General features: G+C 47.6%; 3 protein-coding genes across 4 annotated transcripts in view; 1 reads left to right on the top strand and 2 right to left on the bottom strand.

The window, feature by feature from the left end:
* Positions 1 to 3,826: 3,826 nt before the first annotated feature.
* RAB13 (RAB13, member RAS oncogene family) lies at positions 3,827 to 8,515 on the bottom strand. The gene is made up of 8 exons (XM_007977016.2): positions 8,241 to 8,515; positions 6,855 to 6,915; positions 5,668 to 5,728; positions 5,359 to 5,436; positions 4,854 to 4,943; positions 4,668 to 4,733; positions 4,524 to 4,577; positions 3,827 to 4,348 (listed from the first exon to the last, which is right to left on the bottom strand). The coding sequence occupies exons 1-8, from the start codon at positions 8,362 to 8,364 to the stop codon at positions 4,271 to 4,273; spliced, it is 612 nt and encodes a 203-aa protein (XP_007975207.1). The 5' UTR covers positions 8,365 to 8,515; the 3' UTR covers positions 3,827 to 4,270.
* Positions 8,516 to 13,243: 4,728 nt separating this feature from the next.
* RPS27 (ribosomal protein S27) lies at positions 13,244 to 14,679 on the top strand. 2 transcript variants are annotated; one of them, XM_007977018.3, is made up of 4 exons: positions 13,244 to 13,319; positions 13,632 to 13,740; positions 14,084 to 14,194; positions 14,594 to 14,679. In XM_007977018.3, the coding sequence occupies exons 1-4, from the start codon at positions 13,314 to 13,316 to the stop codon at positions 14,620 to 14,622; spliced, it is 255 nt and encodes an 84-aa protein (XP_007975209.1). In that variant the 5' UTR covers positions 13,244 to 13,313; the 3' UTR covers positions 14,623 to 14,679. The 2 variants fall into 2 exon arrangements, with proteins under 2 accessions (XP_007975209.1, XP_037853837.1); XM_037997909.2 differs by having other exon boundaries at positions 13,280 to 13,551.
* A 690-nt stretch (positions 14,680 to 15,369) lies between these two features.
* Positions 15,370 to 17,236, bottom strand: part of NUP210L (nucleoporin 210 like) — a 168,165-nt gene continuing 166,298 nt past the window's right edge. The window contains exons 39-40 of the mRNA XM_073008364.1: positions 15,548 to 15,622; positions 15,370 to 15,470 (exon numbers count right to left, since the gene is read on the bottom strand). Coding sequence (XP_072864465.1) covers positions 15,370 to 15,470; positions 15,548 to 15,622 — 176 coding nt within the window. The remainder of the gene's footprint in view (positions 15,471 to 15,547; positions 15,623 to 17,236) is intronic.

Genomic DNA, 17,236 nt, shown 5'->3' with positions numbered 1-17,236 from the left:
TGCAGTGGTGTGATCGTGGTTCACTGCAACCTCCCTGTCCTGGGTTCGAGGGATCCTCCCACCTCAACCTCCTGAGTAGCTGGGACCATAGGCACGTGCCACCATGCCTGGCTAAAATTTTTTGTATTTTTGGTAGAGAGGAGGTTTTGCCATGTTGCCCAGGCTGATCTGGAACTCCTGAGCTCAAGGGATCCACCTGCCTCCATCTCAGCTTCCCAAAGTGCTGGGATTACAGGTGTAAGCCACCGCCCTGGGCCTTGGTAATGTATTAATCTAACCTAATTCTGCCCTAATTTGCCCCCTAGTTTCACATATGTGTTACCTGCAGCCTCCCAAGACATTGGGACCATATGATTTTAGTTTTCTTAGATGCTCGATAGACAAGGAGGTACTTAAATAAACCTCATATAAACATGGGCGCTAATAAAATAATGTGGACCCCACCTCTGAAGATCAAAGGGCTTATTTCCATATTTTTTTTCTTGTTAATTCTGCTCCCCATTCTCCTCCCCCAAGGCATCTTTCTGGGCTAAAGACCACTGCTTCTACCCTCCCCAACAGCTTTAAAGGATAGAACACTTTATTTTGGGATTGACAGTGTATCTGGCTGGGCCCGGTGGCTCACGCCTGTAATCCCAGCACTTTGGGAGGCCAAGGTGGGTGGATCACCTGAGGTCGGGAGTTTGAGACCAGCCTGACCAACATGGAGAAACCCTACCTCTACTAAAAATACAAAATTAGCTGGGCATGGTGCCGTATGCCCGTAATCCCAGCTACTCGTGAGGGTAAGGCAGGAGAATCACTTGAACCTGGGAGGTAGAGATTGTGGTGAGCCGAGATCACACCATTGTACTCCAGCCTGGGCAACGAGAGAGACTTCATCTCAAAAAGAAAAAAAAAGAACTTAAACATAAGCCACAAATAAGGCTTATCATTACCCCATCAATGCTTGGATCCTTACTGCATTTATCAAGTTATTACATTTTGCTGTGTAAAAAATATTATGTATGGTGAAAGGGGGATATATATATTATATATTAAAATATACATTATAGGCCAGGCGCGGTGGCTCAAGCCTGTAATCCCAGCACTTTGGGAGGCCGAGACGGGCGGATCACAAGGTCAGGAGATCGAGACCATCCTGGCGAACACGGTGAAACCCCGTCTCTACTAAAAATACATAAAAAACTAGCCGGGCGAGGTGGCGGGCGCCTGTAGTCCCAGCTACTCGGGAGGCTGAGGCAGGAGAATGGCGTAAACCCGGGAGGCGGAGCTTGCAGTGAGCTGAGATCCGGCCACTGCACTCCAGCCTGGGCGACAGAGCGAGACTCCGTTTAAAAAAAATAAATAAAAAATAAAAAATAAAATAAAATAAAATATACATTATAGGCCGGGCGCGGTGGCTCAAGCCTGTAATCCCAGCACTTTGGGAGGCCGAGGCGGGTGGATCACGAGGTCAGGAGATCGAGACTATCCCGGCTAACATGGTGAAACCCCGTCTCTACTAAAAATACAAAAAACTAGCTGGGCGTGGTGGCGGGCGCCTGTAGTCCCAGCTACTTGGGAGGCTGAGGCGGGAGAATGGCGTGAACTCGGGAGGCGGAGCTTGCAGTGAGCCGAGATCGCGCCACTGCACTCCAGCCTGGGAGACACAGCGAGACTCCGTCTCAAAAAAAATAAATAAATAAAATAAAATAAAAAATAAAATATACATTATAAATAATTATATATTATATAATTTTATAATATATATGTATTTTATATATTTATATTTTATAAATTATATATTATACTTATATTTGTTATATGTAATTATAAATTGTAATATATAATATATATATACTTAAGGATGCTGTTCATCAAGCCTGAATTTTCGTCTTTTTTTTTTTTAAGATGGAGTCTGTCTCCAGGCTGGAGTGTAATGGCGCTATCTCTGCTCACCACAACCTCCGCCTCCCAGGTTCAAGTGATTCTCCTGCCTCAGCCTCCCGAGTAGCTGGGATTACAGGCACCCGCCACCACGCCCAGCTAAATTTTTTGTATTTTTAGTAGAGATGGGGTTTCGTCATGTTGGGCAGGCTGGTCTCAAACTCCCAACCTGAAGTGATTCACCCACCTTGGCCTCCCAAAGGGCTGGGACTACAGGCGTGAGACACTGTGCCCAGCCCAAGCCTGAATTCTCATTTGCATTTCCAGTAGTTTTGCCATCTTTGTTATTCAGTAAGGAGCTGTTTTTGTTTTTGTTTTTGTTTTTTTGAGACAGAGTCTGGCTGTGTTGCCCAGGCTGGAGTGCAGTGGCGTGATCTCGGCTCACTGCAACCTCCACTTCCCAGGTTTAAGCGGGTCTCCTGCCTCAGCATCCCAAGTAGCTGGGACTACAGGCACCCTCTAATTTTTTTTTTATTTTTAGTAGAGACAGGGTTTCACTATGTTGGCCAGGCTGGTCTTGAACTCCTGTCGTGATCCACCACGCCCAGCCAAAGAGCTGTTTTTGTTAAAATTTGCTTGTCCCGGCCGGGCGCGGTGGCTCAAGCCTGTAATCCCAGCACTTTGGGAGGCCGAGACGGGCGGATCACGAGGTCAGGAGATCAATACCATCCTGGCTAACACGGTGAAACCCCGTCTCTACTAAAAAATACAAAAAAAACTAGCCGGGCGAGGTGGTGGCGCCTGTAGTCCCAGCTACTCGGGAGGCTGAGGCAGGAGAATGGCGTAAACCCGGGAGGCGGAGCTTGCAGTGAGCTGAGATCCGGCCACTGCACTCCAGCCTGGGCGACAGAGCCAGACTCCGTCTCAAAAAAAAAAAAAAAAATTTGCTTGTCCCAGGCTGGGCGCAGTGGCTCACGCCTGTAATCCCAGCAGTTTGGGAGACTGAGGCAGGACAATCACTTGAGCCCATGAGTTCAAGACCAGCCTGGCCAACATGGCAAAACCCTGTCTCTACTAAAAACACAAAAATTAGCCAGGTGTGCTGGTGCATGCCTGTAGTCCCAGCTACTCGGGTGGCTGAGTCAGAAGAATCACTTGAACCCAGGACGCAGAGGTTGCAGTGAGCTGGGATCATGCCACTGCACTCCAGCCTGGGTGACAGAGCCAGACTTGGTTTTTTAAAAAAAAAAATGTCCTTGTACCACCCAAGGGCTATATTAACTGACTATTGTGGCCAGGCGTGGTGGCTCATGCCTGTAATCCCAGCTACTTGAGAGGCTGAGGCAGGAAGCAGAGGTTGCAGTGAGCCGAGATTGCACTGTTGCACTCCAGCCTGGGAGACAGAGCAAGACTCTGTCTCTAAAAATAAATGAATAAATAAATAAAATAACTGGCCATAGTGCCTGGCACTTAGTAGACGCTCAATATATATTTAAATTACTCAATAGACATCTATGAATAAATGAACTTCTCATTTTCCTCACTAATAAAAGCAGATATTAATGCCTATCAAATACCTAAATGGATTGCTAGCAGAATCAAAGAAGCTTGCACAAATCACTGGATAAAACACTAGGTGCAGTTATTTCCCTGAGGCTAGGACTGTTAAGAGTCCTTCTCGCTTGGAATTTCCTGTGCTCAGGACAAGGCTCTGCCCACAAGGGCATCCAGACCCCATAGCGGAAAGAGGATATCCAGACCTTCAGATCACTCTAGCTCCTGCTCTTTGCTATTTTCCTTACCAACTGAACAGTGGGGAAGAGACAGCGGTAGGATTAGTCCTGGTTCCACAGAAACCCAGCCTGATTCAGGCAGATCAATCACTTTGAAGACACAGTAATTGGATTTGAGTGGAGAACAATTCTGACAAGAATCCAAGTTACCCAAAACAGGAACATTTGTGCAAATGGTGGCCTTTATTAAAGACCATGAAAAGTGACAGAACAGGAGCAAATCTGCTAGTGTAGTGCCGAGCTAGCCCTTTGCAGGACCCTAAAACCTGATCTAGTAACAGAATAAATCAGTGTATTTACATTTATGTTTGCCCTGAAAACCCAGGTAAGGTCTGAAGCCTGAGGCCATCTCCCCTTCCTTTCCTCCTCCCTCTTCTTACCTCCTTACCTTCTTTCACTTCCTCAATCCGTTCCTCTCCCTTCTCCCTCCTCTCTCTTCCTTCTTTTCCTTTCTGCTTTTCCCTTTTCTCTTCTCCTTTTATTCCTCATTCTCTTTACCATCTACCTATGTGTCCCTCCAAGCCCCTCTGCTATTTCTCCCCTGCTCAGTCCCTTTGCCCTGTCTCCCTCAGGTTCAGCTTCCAGGGTGGGGAGGCGAGAAAGGGTCCTCAGCCCAGGGAGCACTTGTTGGTGTTCTTCTTGTCGCAAGTTTTCAGGTCAGTACTGGGAGGCTTGTTGCCGTTTCCCTAGAGGGAGAAGGGCACAGGGGTCATGGTGTGAATGGCTGGTTAGGGTGTGAGGGTATAAACTGTTTGAAGTGAATCCACCCTCATGAGAAATCTTAGCATTGCTCCCCTCAGTTCTTATCAACACCAACACACACACACCAGAGTTGTACCTAGTCCAGCAAAACCAACTTACTGATCTCCGGCCTCCTGACTTGAGCAAGATGTCCCGGGCCAGGGAGCTAAAAGCCTAAAGTGGGGAATAGAATCAGTTTGGAGGGAGGAGAATCTACCTTTTAATACTTCCTCTCTTGGTCAGGGATGGGGGTGTGGATCTCACCTCATCCACATTCATACTGGATTTAGCACTAGTTTCGAAAAATCGGATCCCGTGCTCTCGAGCCAACTATAAGGGGTGAAGTGGGAAGGAGAGAATTGAATTAAGGACAGCAGCCAAGTCCTCTGCAATGCAACCTATCTTGGCCCTCCCAGCCCAGTTCTAGAAATTGCTCAGCCTGGCCCTCACCTTATCGGCCTGCTCCTTCTGCACCTTCCTCTTGGCCTCCATGTCACATTTGTTCCCTAGCAAGAGGCGTTCCACCCCAGCCGAGGCATTCTGGGGGGGCAAAAGACAAGTAAAAGTTAGGTCCCACCAGCTGGGTGCGGTGGCTCACACCTGTAATCCCAGCACTTTGGGAGGCCAAGGCGGGTGGATCACCTGATGCAGGAGTTCAAGACCAGCCTGATCAACATGGTAAAACCCCATCTCTACTAAAAATAAAAAAGTAGCTGAGCATGGCGGTGCATGCCTGTAATCCTAGCTACTTAGGAGGCTGAGGCAGGAGAATCATTTGAACCCGGGAGTCAGGTTGCAGTGAGCCAAGATGGTGCCATTGCACTCCAGCCCAGGCAACAAGAGTGAAACTTCATCTCAAAAAAAAAAAAAAAAAGTTAGGTCCTGCCTATCCTTATGGCTCCCTTCATTCTCCAGGTTCTATCCAGTTCCCCCATCTCTTCTGGAGGGTCCTCACCTCCTTGATGCTTTTCATCCAGTTCTGAATATTCTCGAAAGATTTCTCATCCGTGATGTCGTATACTAGGATAATGCCCTGGGAGATGACAAAATTCAACCTGGACCATATTCCCATTGAGGCTTCCCACTGCCCTGTAAGTGACCCACCAAGTTCCATCCATGGGTCTAAACACTAGGCCACGTTGGGTCCTCTGCAACCCACACTACACCCCTCCCATTTTTACCTGCCTCAACCCCTGACCCTTTGTATTCATAATATATTCTGTGGCCTCATCCTTCATCCTTTGTCCAGACCCACACTTCATACCATGGCTCCACGGTAGTAGGCAGTAGTTATTGTCTTGAATCGCTCTTGGCCAGCCGTGTCCCTAAAGAAGGAGAAGGTTTCATGGAATGGAAGAGAGGAAAGAATTCTCTAATGGAAGAATTCTTCCTCTCTCGCAAGAATTTAGCTTTTGCAACATGGTGGGGCAACAGATTAAGGAAAAGTAAAGGGGAGTGGGATTAAAGACAGTTGACCTGATTTCCAGAGATGGTAGTGGCCCAAGAAACAAGATGTCTTTGCTTATTCATTGAATGCTTGCTATGTGTCCAGCACTGCATATGTATCATTTTATCTAATCCTTACTCTCTCCTTGTAAGACATGTATTATTGTCCCTATTTTACAAATAAGGAAACATGCCGGGGGCCGTGGCTCGCGCCTGTAATCCCAACACTTTGGGAAGCCGAGGCGGGTGGATCATCTGAGGTCAGGAGTTCGAGACCAGCCTGGCCAACATGGTGAAACCTCGTCTCTACTAAAAATACAAAAATTAGCCGGGCATGGTGGCAGGCACCTGTAATCCCAGCTACTTGGGAGGCTGAGGTGGGAGAATCACTTGAACCCAGGAGGCGGAGGTTGCGGTGGGCTGAGATTGTGCCATTGCACTCCAGCCTGGGCGATAAGAGCAAGACTCTGTCTCAAAAAAAAAAAAAAAAAAAAAAAAGAGGAAACAGATTTGGATAGGCTGAATAATTCATGAAGGTCAGGCAGCAGATAAGTAAAAGAACCGGATTTGTGCACCACTCTGCTCTTATATGTCATAGCATTATGCCTCCACTAAGCTTCATACCACTTAAACCCCTTCAGGGTCTACATTTGGCTCTCTGGGCTCACCATATTTTGGAGAAAACACTAGACTTAGAGTCAAGTCTTAATTCTGCCTTTGCCATTTAACGGTTCACAGCCTGTTTCCACGTTATGACTGAACAGTTGTTTGTTGTCAAATTAAGAGGATGCTCTGTAGCCAGAGGAGGCAAGAGTTACAAAAAAGCTGGAACTAGTTGGGAGAGCAGGAAGAGAGACGAAGGACAGCTGAGTGCATCCAGAGAAATAGATTAGAAGTGCTAGAAGGAGCAATGAGGAAAGGAAGAAAAATGAAACAAAATAGAAGGAAAAGCGTGTAGGAGGTAAATGAGGAAGTCTGGTGAGGCGTCCCAGAGGATTCACTTACCAGACTTGTAGTTTGATCTTCTTCCCCTCTATATCCACAGTGCGAATCTTGAAATCAATTCCTAGGGGTGGAAAGTATGCACTGAAGTTGAGACATGCACACACACATGTAAAACTGTGTGATGGGAGGGATAGGAAGGGAGCAGTGTCAGCACCAGAAATTCTGCAGGAGAGGCACTTGGGGAGCAATCTTGTTGGAAATGCCAAGCTAGGAGAATTTTCCCAAAGCTGTATTTGTATAGCAAGAATACTATTTTTACTTACGTTTTATGGATTTGGGGAGGGAAAAGGTGATGAAAATTCTGCATGGAGGCTTAAGATCCTTAGGCCACCTCTTGGGTCCATTCAGCTATACCAGCTGACAACTCTCTGAATTCAGTCTCTGTCTCCCCACCAGATATTACTTTCACATTCCTCTTCTCTGTTTTCTTAGAGCCCTCTACTCCTGGTATTTCACCCACCCTCCTAGTAGAGAGTAAGGAAAAAAGCAGCTGAAGCCAGTCTATGTGAATTAACTAGTGGGCCAAACTTGGCACTAGGAAAGTCTGAGGCTAAACAGGATTACTTTTGAGACAATTAGGAAAGGGGGGCATTTTTCCTTTTCCTTTGTAACCAGAATTGTCATAAGACTCTTCCTGTCTATTTCCCAAGCCAGAGGAGATGAAGAAAGAAGGGAGGAGGGGAGACAATGTTCTTCTTAGTAGAAACTTGGGCACCTCCCCCAAGCCTGCTGGGGGCCCCTGGGAGGAGGATGAGTCACCAGGCTGACTCAGAGACCCCAAAAGTCCCCTCATTTCCACGTTCCTCACCAAGCTGGCTGCATATTCATGATCACAGTCCTTGGGCCGCCCTCCAGCACACCCAGCCACCTTGTTCCACCCTTCCCAAACCCCTGTTCAGCTGAGGTGCAGGGAGACTGGGGCAGGGAACCTGGGAAGTAGATGGTGAGCTGGGGACGCAGTGGGAGAGTTTGAAGGTCGGCAAGAGGGAAAGAGGCTAACAGATCGGATCGGGAGAAAAAGATGTGGCAGACAGGGATACAGGAAACGTGGAGAATGGATCGAGAGAGTTCTAAGTGGTGGGGGTAGGGGAAGAGGGGCACAGAGAAAAAGAAGAGTTCTTGTGGATTTTGGGAAACTAAGGTGATGGCACCAAGAAAATGAGGAGCTGGCAGCAGTTGAAGAGTTACCTGAAGGCCTCAGAGAGGTGAGAGGTTTGGTTACCATACAGAGACATGCATGGGGGAGGGGTCAGAGCCAGGGGTTGAGGGACTAGAATTTAGGAGCCTTACTCTAAGAGGACTGAAAATTGGGGTCACTAGTAATCCGGGAGCCTGAGAAGGAGGTCACAAGACAGTAGGGGTCTGGGACATGGCCAGCGGGCTCACCAATGGTGGAGATGTAAGTGTTGTTGAAGTTGTCCTCTGCAAAGCGAATGATCAGACAAGTCTTGCCCACCCCCGAGTCCCCGATCAGCAGCAACTTGAAGAGGTGGTCGTAGGCTTTGGCCATGGCGGACACCGGGGGAGCCGGGGGAGGGGTGGGGAGCTCCCGGCACTGGTAGGCGGGACTGGACGGTTGGCAAACAGAGCAGCACAGAGCCCAGGCCAGGAAGAAGTTTTCCTCCCTCTCCGCCCAGGCTCCGGGAAAAGGAGAGGCGGCACCCCTCCAGGCTCCACCCCCTGCCCGCCCACCCTTTTGGGCAGGCCAAGGCGGCCAGCCCGGCCTCTGCTCTCTCGGTTTTCCCTTCCCAGCTTAGGCCGGCCTACCTGTCTCGCTATTTTCCACAGCCTTTTGGTAACTGTAGCTCCCCTCTTACGACCTTACTCTTCTATTCTGAGGCGAGAGTCTGGGGTGAAGGGAAGTAGAGGTTTAACCACGACGACCAGGGGAAGAGAAATTTTAGAGGGATTAGGGGAAGAGAGAAAGAGTTTTGGGAATAACGGTGAAGGTAGGGAGGGCACTAGAAATTGAAAAAAAAAATGGGGCTGATTTTTGGAGGTGCTATTCAACGAAGCTAGAAGATGAGTTATCATCGGTTTCTGGGGCTGCGTAAAAGTCAGTCCTAGAATTTTAGCGTTAGTTGTCCAAGCCCTTAGTTCTATGGATCCCAATTCCCTTTGAAAAAAGCGGGATGCGCAGAAGTAGGTTATTTGTTGAGTCAGTCTGCCCCCTGGTGGAACAGGGTGAAAACGTAAATTAGTTTTACAGAATCGGCCCCACCGCCCCAAGACTCACAGCCTACCTAGACACGTCCTGGTGCTTCAGTTGGAACGACCTCTCTAATGGGGGCCGCATGTGTGATTTATCTGACCAAATAGCTTAAGAAAACAGAGATTTGAACTAAAAATGTCATTCTTCACGTGGATCTTTTAATATGGCCCACTTAAGGTGCAGTACTCCACCAGGAAGCTGAAATATGGACAGCATGGCTACAAAGAAACAAGTATATCCCTGCCTTTAGAAAAAAATTATTCTTGGCCGGGCGCGGTGGCTCAAGCCTGTAATCCCAGCACTTTGGGAGGCCGAGGCGGGCGGATCACGAGGTCAGGAGATCGAGACCATCCTGGCGAACACGGTGAAACCCCGTCTCTACTAAAAAAAATACAAAAAACTAGCCGGGCGAGGTGGCGGGCGCCTGTAGTCCCAGCTACTCGGGAGGCTGAGGCAGGAGAATGACGGGAACCCGGGAGGCGGAGCTTGCAGTGAGCTGAGATCCGGCCACTGCACTCCAGCCTGGGCGACAGAGCGAGACTCCGTCTCAAAAAAAAAAAAAAAAAGAAAAAAGAAAAAAATTATTCTTGCTATATGTGTGCTAGGGGTGGAAAAAATACGAAAAACGAAAGAAAGAAATTGTTTAAGACCCGGTGTGGTGGCTCACACTTGTAATCCCAGCACTTTGGGAGGCCAACGTGAGAGGATCCCTTGGGTCCAGGAGTTCAAGACCAGCCTGGGCAACATACTGAGACTCTGCTTCGACAATAAATAAATAAATAAATAAGCTATACATGGTGGTGTGCGCCTGTAGTCCCAGCCCCAGCTACCTGGGGGGCAGAAGTGGGCAGATCACTTGAGCCCAGGAGTCCAAGGCTGTAGTGAGCCATGATTATGCTACTGCACTCCAGACTCGGTGATAGAGTAAGATCCTGTCTCAAAAAATTTTTTTAATTTATTTATTTTTAATTAATTAATTAATTAATTTTTTTGAGACACAGCCTTGCTCTGTCGCCAGGCTGGAGTGCAGTGGGACGATCTCGGCTCACTGCAACCTCCACCTCCCTGGTTTAAGCGATTCTTGTGCCTCAGCCTCTGGAATAGCTGAGATTACAGGTGCCTGCCACGAAGCCCAGCTAATTTTTGTATTTTTAGTAGAGATGGGGTTTCACCACGTTGGCCAGATGGTCTCGATCTCTTGACCTTGTGATCCACCCACCTTGGCCTCCCAAAGTGCTGGGATTACAGGCGTGAGCCACCGCGCCCGGCCCTATTTTTCTTTTTGAGACGGAGTCTCGCTCTGTTGCCCAGGCTGGAGTGCAGTGGCACAATCTCGGTTCACTGCAAGCTCCGCATCCCAGGTTCACGCCATTCACCTGCCTCAGTCTCCTGAGTAGCTAGGACTACAGGCGCCTGCCACCACCTGGCTAAATTTTTGTATTTTAGGTAGAGACGGGGTTTCACCATGTTAACCAGGATGGTCTCGATCTCCTGACCTCGTGATCCGTCTGCCTTGGCCTTCCAAAGTGCTGGAATTACAGGCGTGAGCCACCGTGCCCGGCCTATTTTTTTTTTTTTAAATTATTTATTTTGAGGCGGAGTTTTGCTCTTGTTGCCCAGGCTGGAGTGCAATGGTGTGATCTTGGCTAACCGCAACTTTCGGCTCCCAGATTCAAGCGATTCTCCTGCCTAAGCCTCGCGAGTAGCTGAAATTACAGGCATCCGCCACCACCCCCAGCTAATTTTGTATTTTTAGTAGAGACGGGGTTTCTCCATGTTGGTCAGGCTGGTCTCGAACTCTCAACCTCAGGTGATCCATCCACCTCTGCCTCCCAAAGGCCTGGGATTACAGGTGTGAGCCACTGCGCCCAGCCTTTATTTTTATTTTTATTATTTGAGACAAAGTTTTGCTCTTGTCACCCAGGCTGAAGTGCAATGGCTCAATCTCTGGTCACTGCAACCTCCGCCTCTTGGGTTCAAGCGATTCTCCAGCCTCAGCTTCCCAAGTAGCTGGGATTACAGGCACCCACCACCACACCTAGCTAAAATTTTTTTTTGTATTTTTAGTAGAGACGGGGTTTCACCATGTTGGCCAGGCTGGTCTCCAACTCCCGACCTCACATGATCCGCCCGCCTCAGCCTCCCAAAGTGCTGGGATTACAGGCATGAGCCACCGCAACCGGCAAATAAAAAATTATTCAAGGGAGTCTCTCTCGAGCCTATTCCGGCTGCCTATAAAAAAATTAAAGGCTGGGTGTGGTGGCTCACACCTGTAATTCCAGCACTTTGGGAGGCTGAGGTGGGCGGATCACGTGAGGTCGGGAGTTCAATATCAGCTTGGCCAACATGGTGAAACCCCCGTCTCTACTAAAAATACAAAATTAGCCGGGCGTGGTGCCGCATGCCTGTAATCCCAACTACTCGGGAGGCTGAGGCAGGAGAATTGCTTGAACGCGGGAGGCAGAGGTTGCGGCGAGCTGAGATGGCACCATTGCACGACAGCCTGGGCAACAAGAGCAAAACTGTGTCTAAAAAAAAAAAAAAAAATGTGTACTGGTTGTTAAGAAGGCATCTTTTGTCATTTCACTTATCCCCATCACCTTCCGTGTCCATGCTTGTCCCTTCTCAAGCTAAACTATTCAATCTCCTTTTGTCTATTCTCTCACCTCTCATTATCTCCTTGAGTCTTTTCACTGACCAAACCATGTCTCACCTGTTTGTTTGTTTGTTTGTTTATTTTAGATCAAGTCTTGCTCTGTCACCCAGGCTGGAGTACAATGGCAGGATCTCGGCTCACTGCAACTTCTGCCTCTCAGGTTCATGTGATTCTCCTGCCTCAGCCTCCAGAGTAGCTGGGATCACAGGTACCCAACACCACACCTGGCTAATTTTTTTTGTATTTTTAGTAGAGACGGGGTTTCATAATGCTGGTCAGGCTGGTCTCGAACTCTGACCTCAAAGGATCCACCCACCTCGGCCTCCCAAAGTGCTGGGATTAGAGGCGTGAGCCACTGTGTCTGGTCTATTTTTATGTTTTTTAGAGACAGGGTCATTCTGTCACCCACACTGGAATACAGTGGCACTATCCTAGGTCACTGCAGCCTCGAGCTCCTGGGCCCAAACCATTCTTCTGCCTCATCCTCCCAAATAGCTGGGACTACGGACACCAGCTACCACACCTGGCTAATGTTTCAATATTTTGTAAAGACAAAGTCTCACTATGTTGCCCAGGCTGGTCTTGAACTCTGAGCCTCAAGCAATACTCCCACCTCAGCCTCCCAAAGTGCTGGGATTACAGATGTGGGCCACCATACTCAGCTTTACAATCCTTTAAATTACTCTTCAATTTTTGTGAATTGTCCTGATAAAAATCCATCAGTTCTTTTTATCTTATTTTGCCTGGATCTGGACTTTTCGTCCTTAGCAATGTATTATTCGTGCTCACCTCTCTGAACTGTACTTATTCTGGTATAATTATACTTATTCTGGTATACCTGCTTTCACTGGAATCTGACTTTTTTTTTTTTTTTTTTTGAGGCCGAGTTTGCTCTTGCTGCCCAGGCTGGAGTGCAATGACTCGGTCTCGGTCCACTGCAATCTCCTCCTCCTTGATTCAAGCGATTCTCCTGCCTCAGCTTCCCAAGTATCTGGGATTACAGGAATGCACCACCATCTCTGGCTAAATTTTGCATTTTTTTTAAGTAGAGACGGGGTTTCACCATGTTGGCCAGGCTGGTCTCGAACTGCTGACCTCAGGTGATCCACCCGCCTTGGCCTCCCAAAGTGCTGGGATTACACGCATGAGCCACCGCGCCCGGCCTAAATTGTTAAATTAAACCAATAGAAAAAGATTTAAGAATATAGGTATTTTAAAAATAGTACGGAAGTCCCGGATATGGCTCCTTCTCCCTGGTGTTTTCCTTAACCTTTCCTATTAGGCTCCAAATGTCAAAGTATGACACAAAATTTTAAAAGTGTCCATTTATCCCTGGATAGTGATCAAACGCTGACCTTAAATTAGCAAGGTAACCCTTTCAACATGGTGACGCATATGTGTCACAACTAACAGTTGAAGACCTTCCGAAAATGGCAGCTCCCTTGTCTCTCCACCGCATCAGACCAAAGTAGGACCTTCCAAGCATGGTGGCACAAGATCCTTGCGTCATTTCCTGTAGTGTGCACAATATAAGGGGCAGGATTTCCGCTTTCGCTCTTTTCCGGCGGTGACGACCTACCCACACGAGAACATGCCTGTGAGTGCTTTGGTCCAGCTTTCGGCGGAGATCTCGCTGTTCTGTCTGCACGCTCCCCTCACGCTGATTTCGGATCGTAGAGGGTTCTCATTTACCCTTTGCACTTCTTAGGACATTAACTCCAGGGACCGCAGCGGCCCACGGGCCACCCGCATAGACGGGAGCGGAGAGGAGATAAGATGGCGGCCCAGCTGCGCAGACACCAGGGGCAGCGAGGGGCGAGCTCTCCCCGGTGTGTGACAGTGGGGGCTGTTTTCGACCATCCCATTTTCGCCGTTGGTTTCTAAATCTCTGCATTTCTGTCCCTGTTAGCTCGCAAAGGATCTCCTTCATCCCTCCCCAGAAGAGGAGAAGAGGAAACACAAGAAGAAACGCCTGGTGCAGAGCCCCAATTCCTACTTCATGGATGTGAAATGCCCAGGTGAGGAGACGACTTGCTGTAGTGGGGAAAGCACTGGACAATAAGAGTTGGAAAATGTTGTAGTGTGAGCTGTCTCATATCCTTGAAGCTGTCCAGCAGCTTCAGTTTCTTCGCCTGTGGAAAATATTTTCCCTGATACTCTTAAAATTCGAATGTATGAGACTGGCAAAGTTTTGCATCTTAGGAGAAGTGATTCATTTCAGCGTGATTTCCCATCACATTTCACATACAATCCCTACTTTTTTTGTGTTGGGAAACAATGTAATGGATGATGAGTTGGGCATAAGTGCAGGAAAGATATGGGTGTAATAGAGGAAAAAAATGTTATCTGCTTTTCTTTCAGGATGCTATAAAATCACCACGGTCTTTAGCCATGCACAAACGGTAGTTTTGTGTGTTGGCTGCTCCACTGTCCTCTGCCAGCCTACAGGAGGAAAAGCAAGGCTTACAGAAGGTAAATGGTGTACTAATGTTGTGATTTGGGGCTTTCAGTTTGTTTTCTAGAAATGGAAACGTTTCTCAGGATCTTTCAGTCTTACAGTGACAGAGACCATGTATAATGTAAATTTTTAGACAGGAAGTGTTGGATTTACAAAATTTTTTTTTTTCAAGTAGCTACTACCAAAAGCTATGTGTTAATCTCAAAGCACTACTGTCTAAAGCGGGGATCAATGGGTGATAAAAGGGCTCAAGTTGATATGAAGTGACCAAAGTGATATATAAATGAGTAGGTAGCTAAGAGTTGAGAGAAATAAAAGATGTGGTGGATCATCATGCATCTGCTTCTTTTGTGGGAGAGGTGGGCAGAATACCTGGACTGATGTCAGCTAATCTCTGAATCTTTTTCCTCCAGGATGTTCCTTTAGGAGGAAGCAGCACTAAAGGCACTCTGAATCAAGATGAGTGGGAAACCATCTCAATAAACACATTTTGGATAAATCCTGTTTATTGTCTTGTTTAAGGGTTAGGAAGTTCCTGTCTCAAGTATTCAGGGGCAACCAGAAAGAGAAGAATATTAGAGTCATTTGGGGCACGTAAGTGGCCAAGTACTTTAAAAGTCCCTTTGGGGGCATTTTTAACCACCTAAGGCTCATTGGGTAAATTTGTTTTTTTAATTGTGATACTAGCTCAAGTGTTGTGTTGGGTGTGTGTGTTTTTTTGTTTTTGTTTTTTAAGAGATGGAGCCTTGCTCTGTCTCCCAGGCTGGAGTGCAGTGGTGGGAGCTGCAACCTCTGCCTCCGGGGTTCAAGCAATTCTTTGTCTCAGCCTCCCAAGTAGCTGGGATTACAGGTGTCTGCCACCATGCCCGGCTAATTTTTGTATTTTTAGTAGAGACGGGGTTTCACCATGTTGGTCAGGCTGGTCTCAAACTGCTGGACCTGGTGATCCTCCTGCCTCAGCCTCCTGAAGTGCTGGGATTACAGGCCGTGAGCCACCACGCCCGTCTGACAGTTAACTCTCTACAACACAGTCCAACACACCAGTTTTAAGAAACAGCTTAGGATGCTTTATTTATAGTTCTCAGAAGCCTTATCTGGAAACTTACTGTAGAAGTTGTTGTTAGGCTTCTTGTCTAGGACTAGAAATCTTCATTCCCCTACAGTTAAAAGGAACTTGTCCAAGCAGAGATTAGTGTCTTATACTCCATAACCAATGTTGCAGCCGACTTTGGGCCAGTGGAGGTTGTAGACTCATGAAGTGAGGGGGAGAAGTTGTGGAGTTAAAAGAACCTAAAGAAGAGGGAAAAGTTCAGTGAACTAAATGTGTATGTCTGAGCTTTTCAAAGAGAGGACAGAGGCTTTTTTACCTGGCTGTGGTGTTCCTAGAGTTGGTACATACACAACTGGAACTGTTTGTATCTTGTTTAGGAAGGCGTTATATGCTGGAAAAACGACAAAGGAAATGTCACAAGGCATATCTGAGGAAGGCCTTAAAGGGCAAAGTCAACTCTAGAATGAGAATATTGCTAAAAATAATTCTTCAAAATAAGTAATAGTAATGCACTATTACAGGAAGTTTTTATCCCAATTTAATCCACTTTAGAGTTACCTTCAGCTTTTGACTAAAAGGTGGGGAAATGGGCGGGCGTGGTGGCTCACGCCTGTAATCCCAGCACTTTGGGAAGCCGAGGTGGGCAGATCACAAGGTCAGGAGATGAGACCATCCTGGCTAACAGTGAAACCCCATCTCTACTAAAAATACAAAAAATTAGCTGGTTGTGGTGACCTGCTGTAGTCCCGGCTACTTGGAAGGCTGAGGCAGGAAAATGGTGATTACCCGGGAGGCGAAGCTTGCAGTGAGTAGAGATGGCACCACTGCACTCCAGCCTGGGCGACAGCCAGACTCCCGTCTCAAAAAAAAAAAAAAAAAGGGGAAATGGAATGTACATGATAGTGATGTGTTAACTTTTTTTCTTTTTTTTTTTAGGCTGTGAATGGTGGCTCACGCCTGTAATCCCAGCACTTTGAGAGGCCTAGGTGGGCAGATCACGTGAAGTCAGGCATTCAAGACCAACCTGGCCAACATGTCATTAAAAATACAAAAATTAGCCAGTTGTGGTAGTGGGTGTCTAATCCCAGCTACTCGAGAGGTTGAGGCAAGAGAATCGCTTGAAACTGGGCGGTGGAGGTTGCAGTGAGCCGAGATTGCACCACTTCACGCCAGCCTGGGTGACAATGGGACTCCATCTCAAAAATCATCACAGGATATTGCTGGAGTATAGTGGCACAATCATGGTTTACTGCCACTTTGAATTCCCTGGCTCAAGCAATACTCCTGCCTCAGCTTCCCTAGTAGCTGGGACTACAGATGTGTGCCACCACCACACCCAGCTAATTTTTAAGTTTTTTTTGTGGAAATGGGGTCTCACTGTGTTGCCCAGGCTGGTCTTAAATTTTTAGACTCAAGCCATCCCACCTTAGCCTCCCAAAGTGCTAGGATTACAGGCATGAACCATTGCACCCAGTCTGTTGTATTACTTGAATTATCCCTAACTATGAATTTCAGCAAAAGTAGCTGTTACACCTCAAGATTTAGTAGTTGCCGGGCGCGGTGGCTCAAGCCTGTAATCCCAGCACTTTGGGAGGCCGAGACGGGTGGATCACGAGGTCAGGAGATCGAGACCATCCTGGCTAACACGGTGAAACCCCGTCTCTACTAAAAAATACAAAAAAATAGCCGGGCGAGGTGGCGGGCGCCTGTAGTCCCAGCTACTCGGGAGGCTGAGGCAGGAGAATGGCGGGAACCCGGGAGGCGGAGCTTGCAGTGAGCTGAGATCCGGCCACTGCACTCCAGCCCAGGCGACAGAGCGAGACTCCGTCTCAGAAAAAAAAAAAAAAAGATTTAGTAGTGGCTTCCACTTCTGAGCGGTGTGTATTTGCCAAATCCAGAGGAGGGCCTTTTTTTTTGTTCTTGTTTTTGAAATGTAGTCTTGCTCTGTAGCACATGCCGAAGTGCAGTGGCACTATCTTGGCTCACTGCAACCTCCGTCTCCCAG

The sequence above is a fragment of the Chlorocebus sabaeus genome, chromosome 20 (genome assembly GCF_047675955.1).
Source record: "Chlorocebus sabaeus isolate Y175 chromosome 20, mChlSab1.0.hap1, whole genome shotgun sequence".
NCBI classification, from domain to species: Eukaryota; Metazoa; Chordata; class Mammalia; order Primates; family Cercopithecidae; genus Chlorocebus; species Chlorocebus sabaeus.
The sequence above is the reverse complement of the archived record's forward strand: the minus strand, read 5'-3'. Positions and strand labels throughout refer to the sequence as shown.

Bases quoted from the DNA above. Each gene is read 5' to 3' on its own strand.
- RAB13 (XM_007977016.2), bottom strand. From the start codon at position 8,364: ATGGCCAAAGCCTACGACCACCTCTTCAAGTTGCTGCTGATCGGGGAC. The intron at 5,729-6,854 runs GTAAGTGAATCC...CTCCTTCTTTAG, and splicing joins AAGATCAAACTACAAGTCTG to GGACACGGCTGGCCAAGAGC. The intron at 4,349-4,523 runs GTAAGTTGGTTT...TTCTCCCTCTAG, and splicing joins AGTCAGGAGGCCGGAGATCA to GGAAACGGCAACAAGCCTCC.
- RPS27 (XM_007977018.3), top strand. The intron at 13,741-14,083 runs GTGAGGAGACGA...CTTTTCTTTCAG, and splicing joins CATGGATGTGAAATGCCCAG to GATGCTATAAAATCACCACG. The intron at 14,195-14,593 runs GTAAATGGTGTA...TTTTTCCTCCAG, and splicing joins AAAAGCAAGGCTTACAGAAG to GATGTTCCTTTAGGAGGAAG.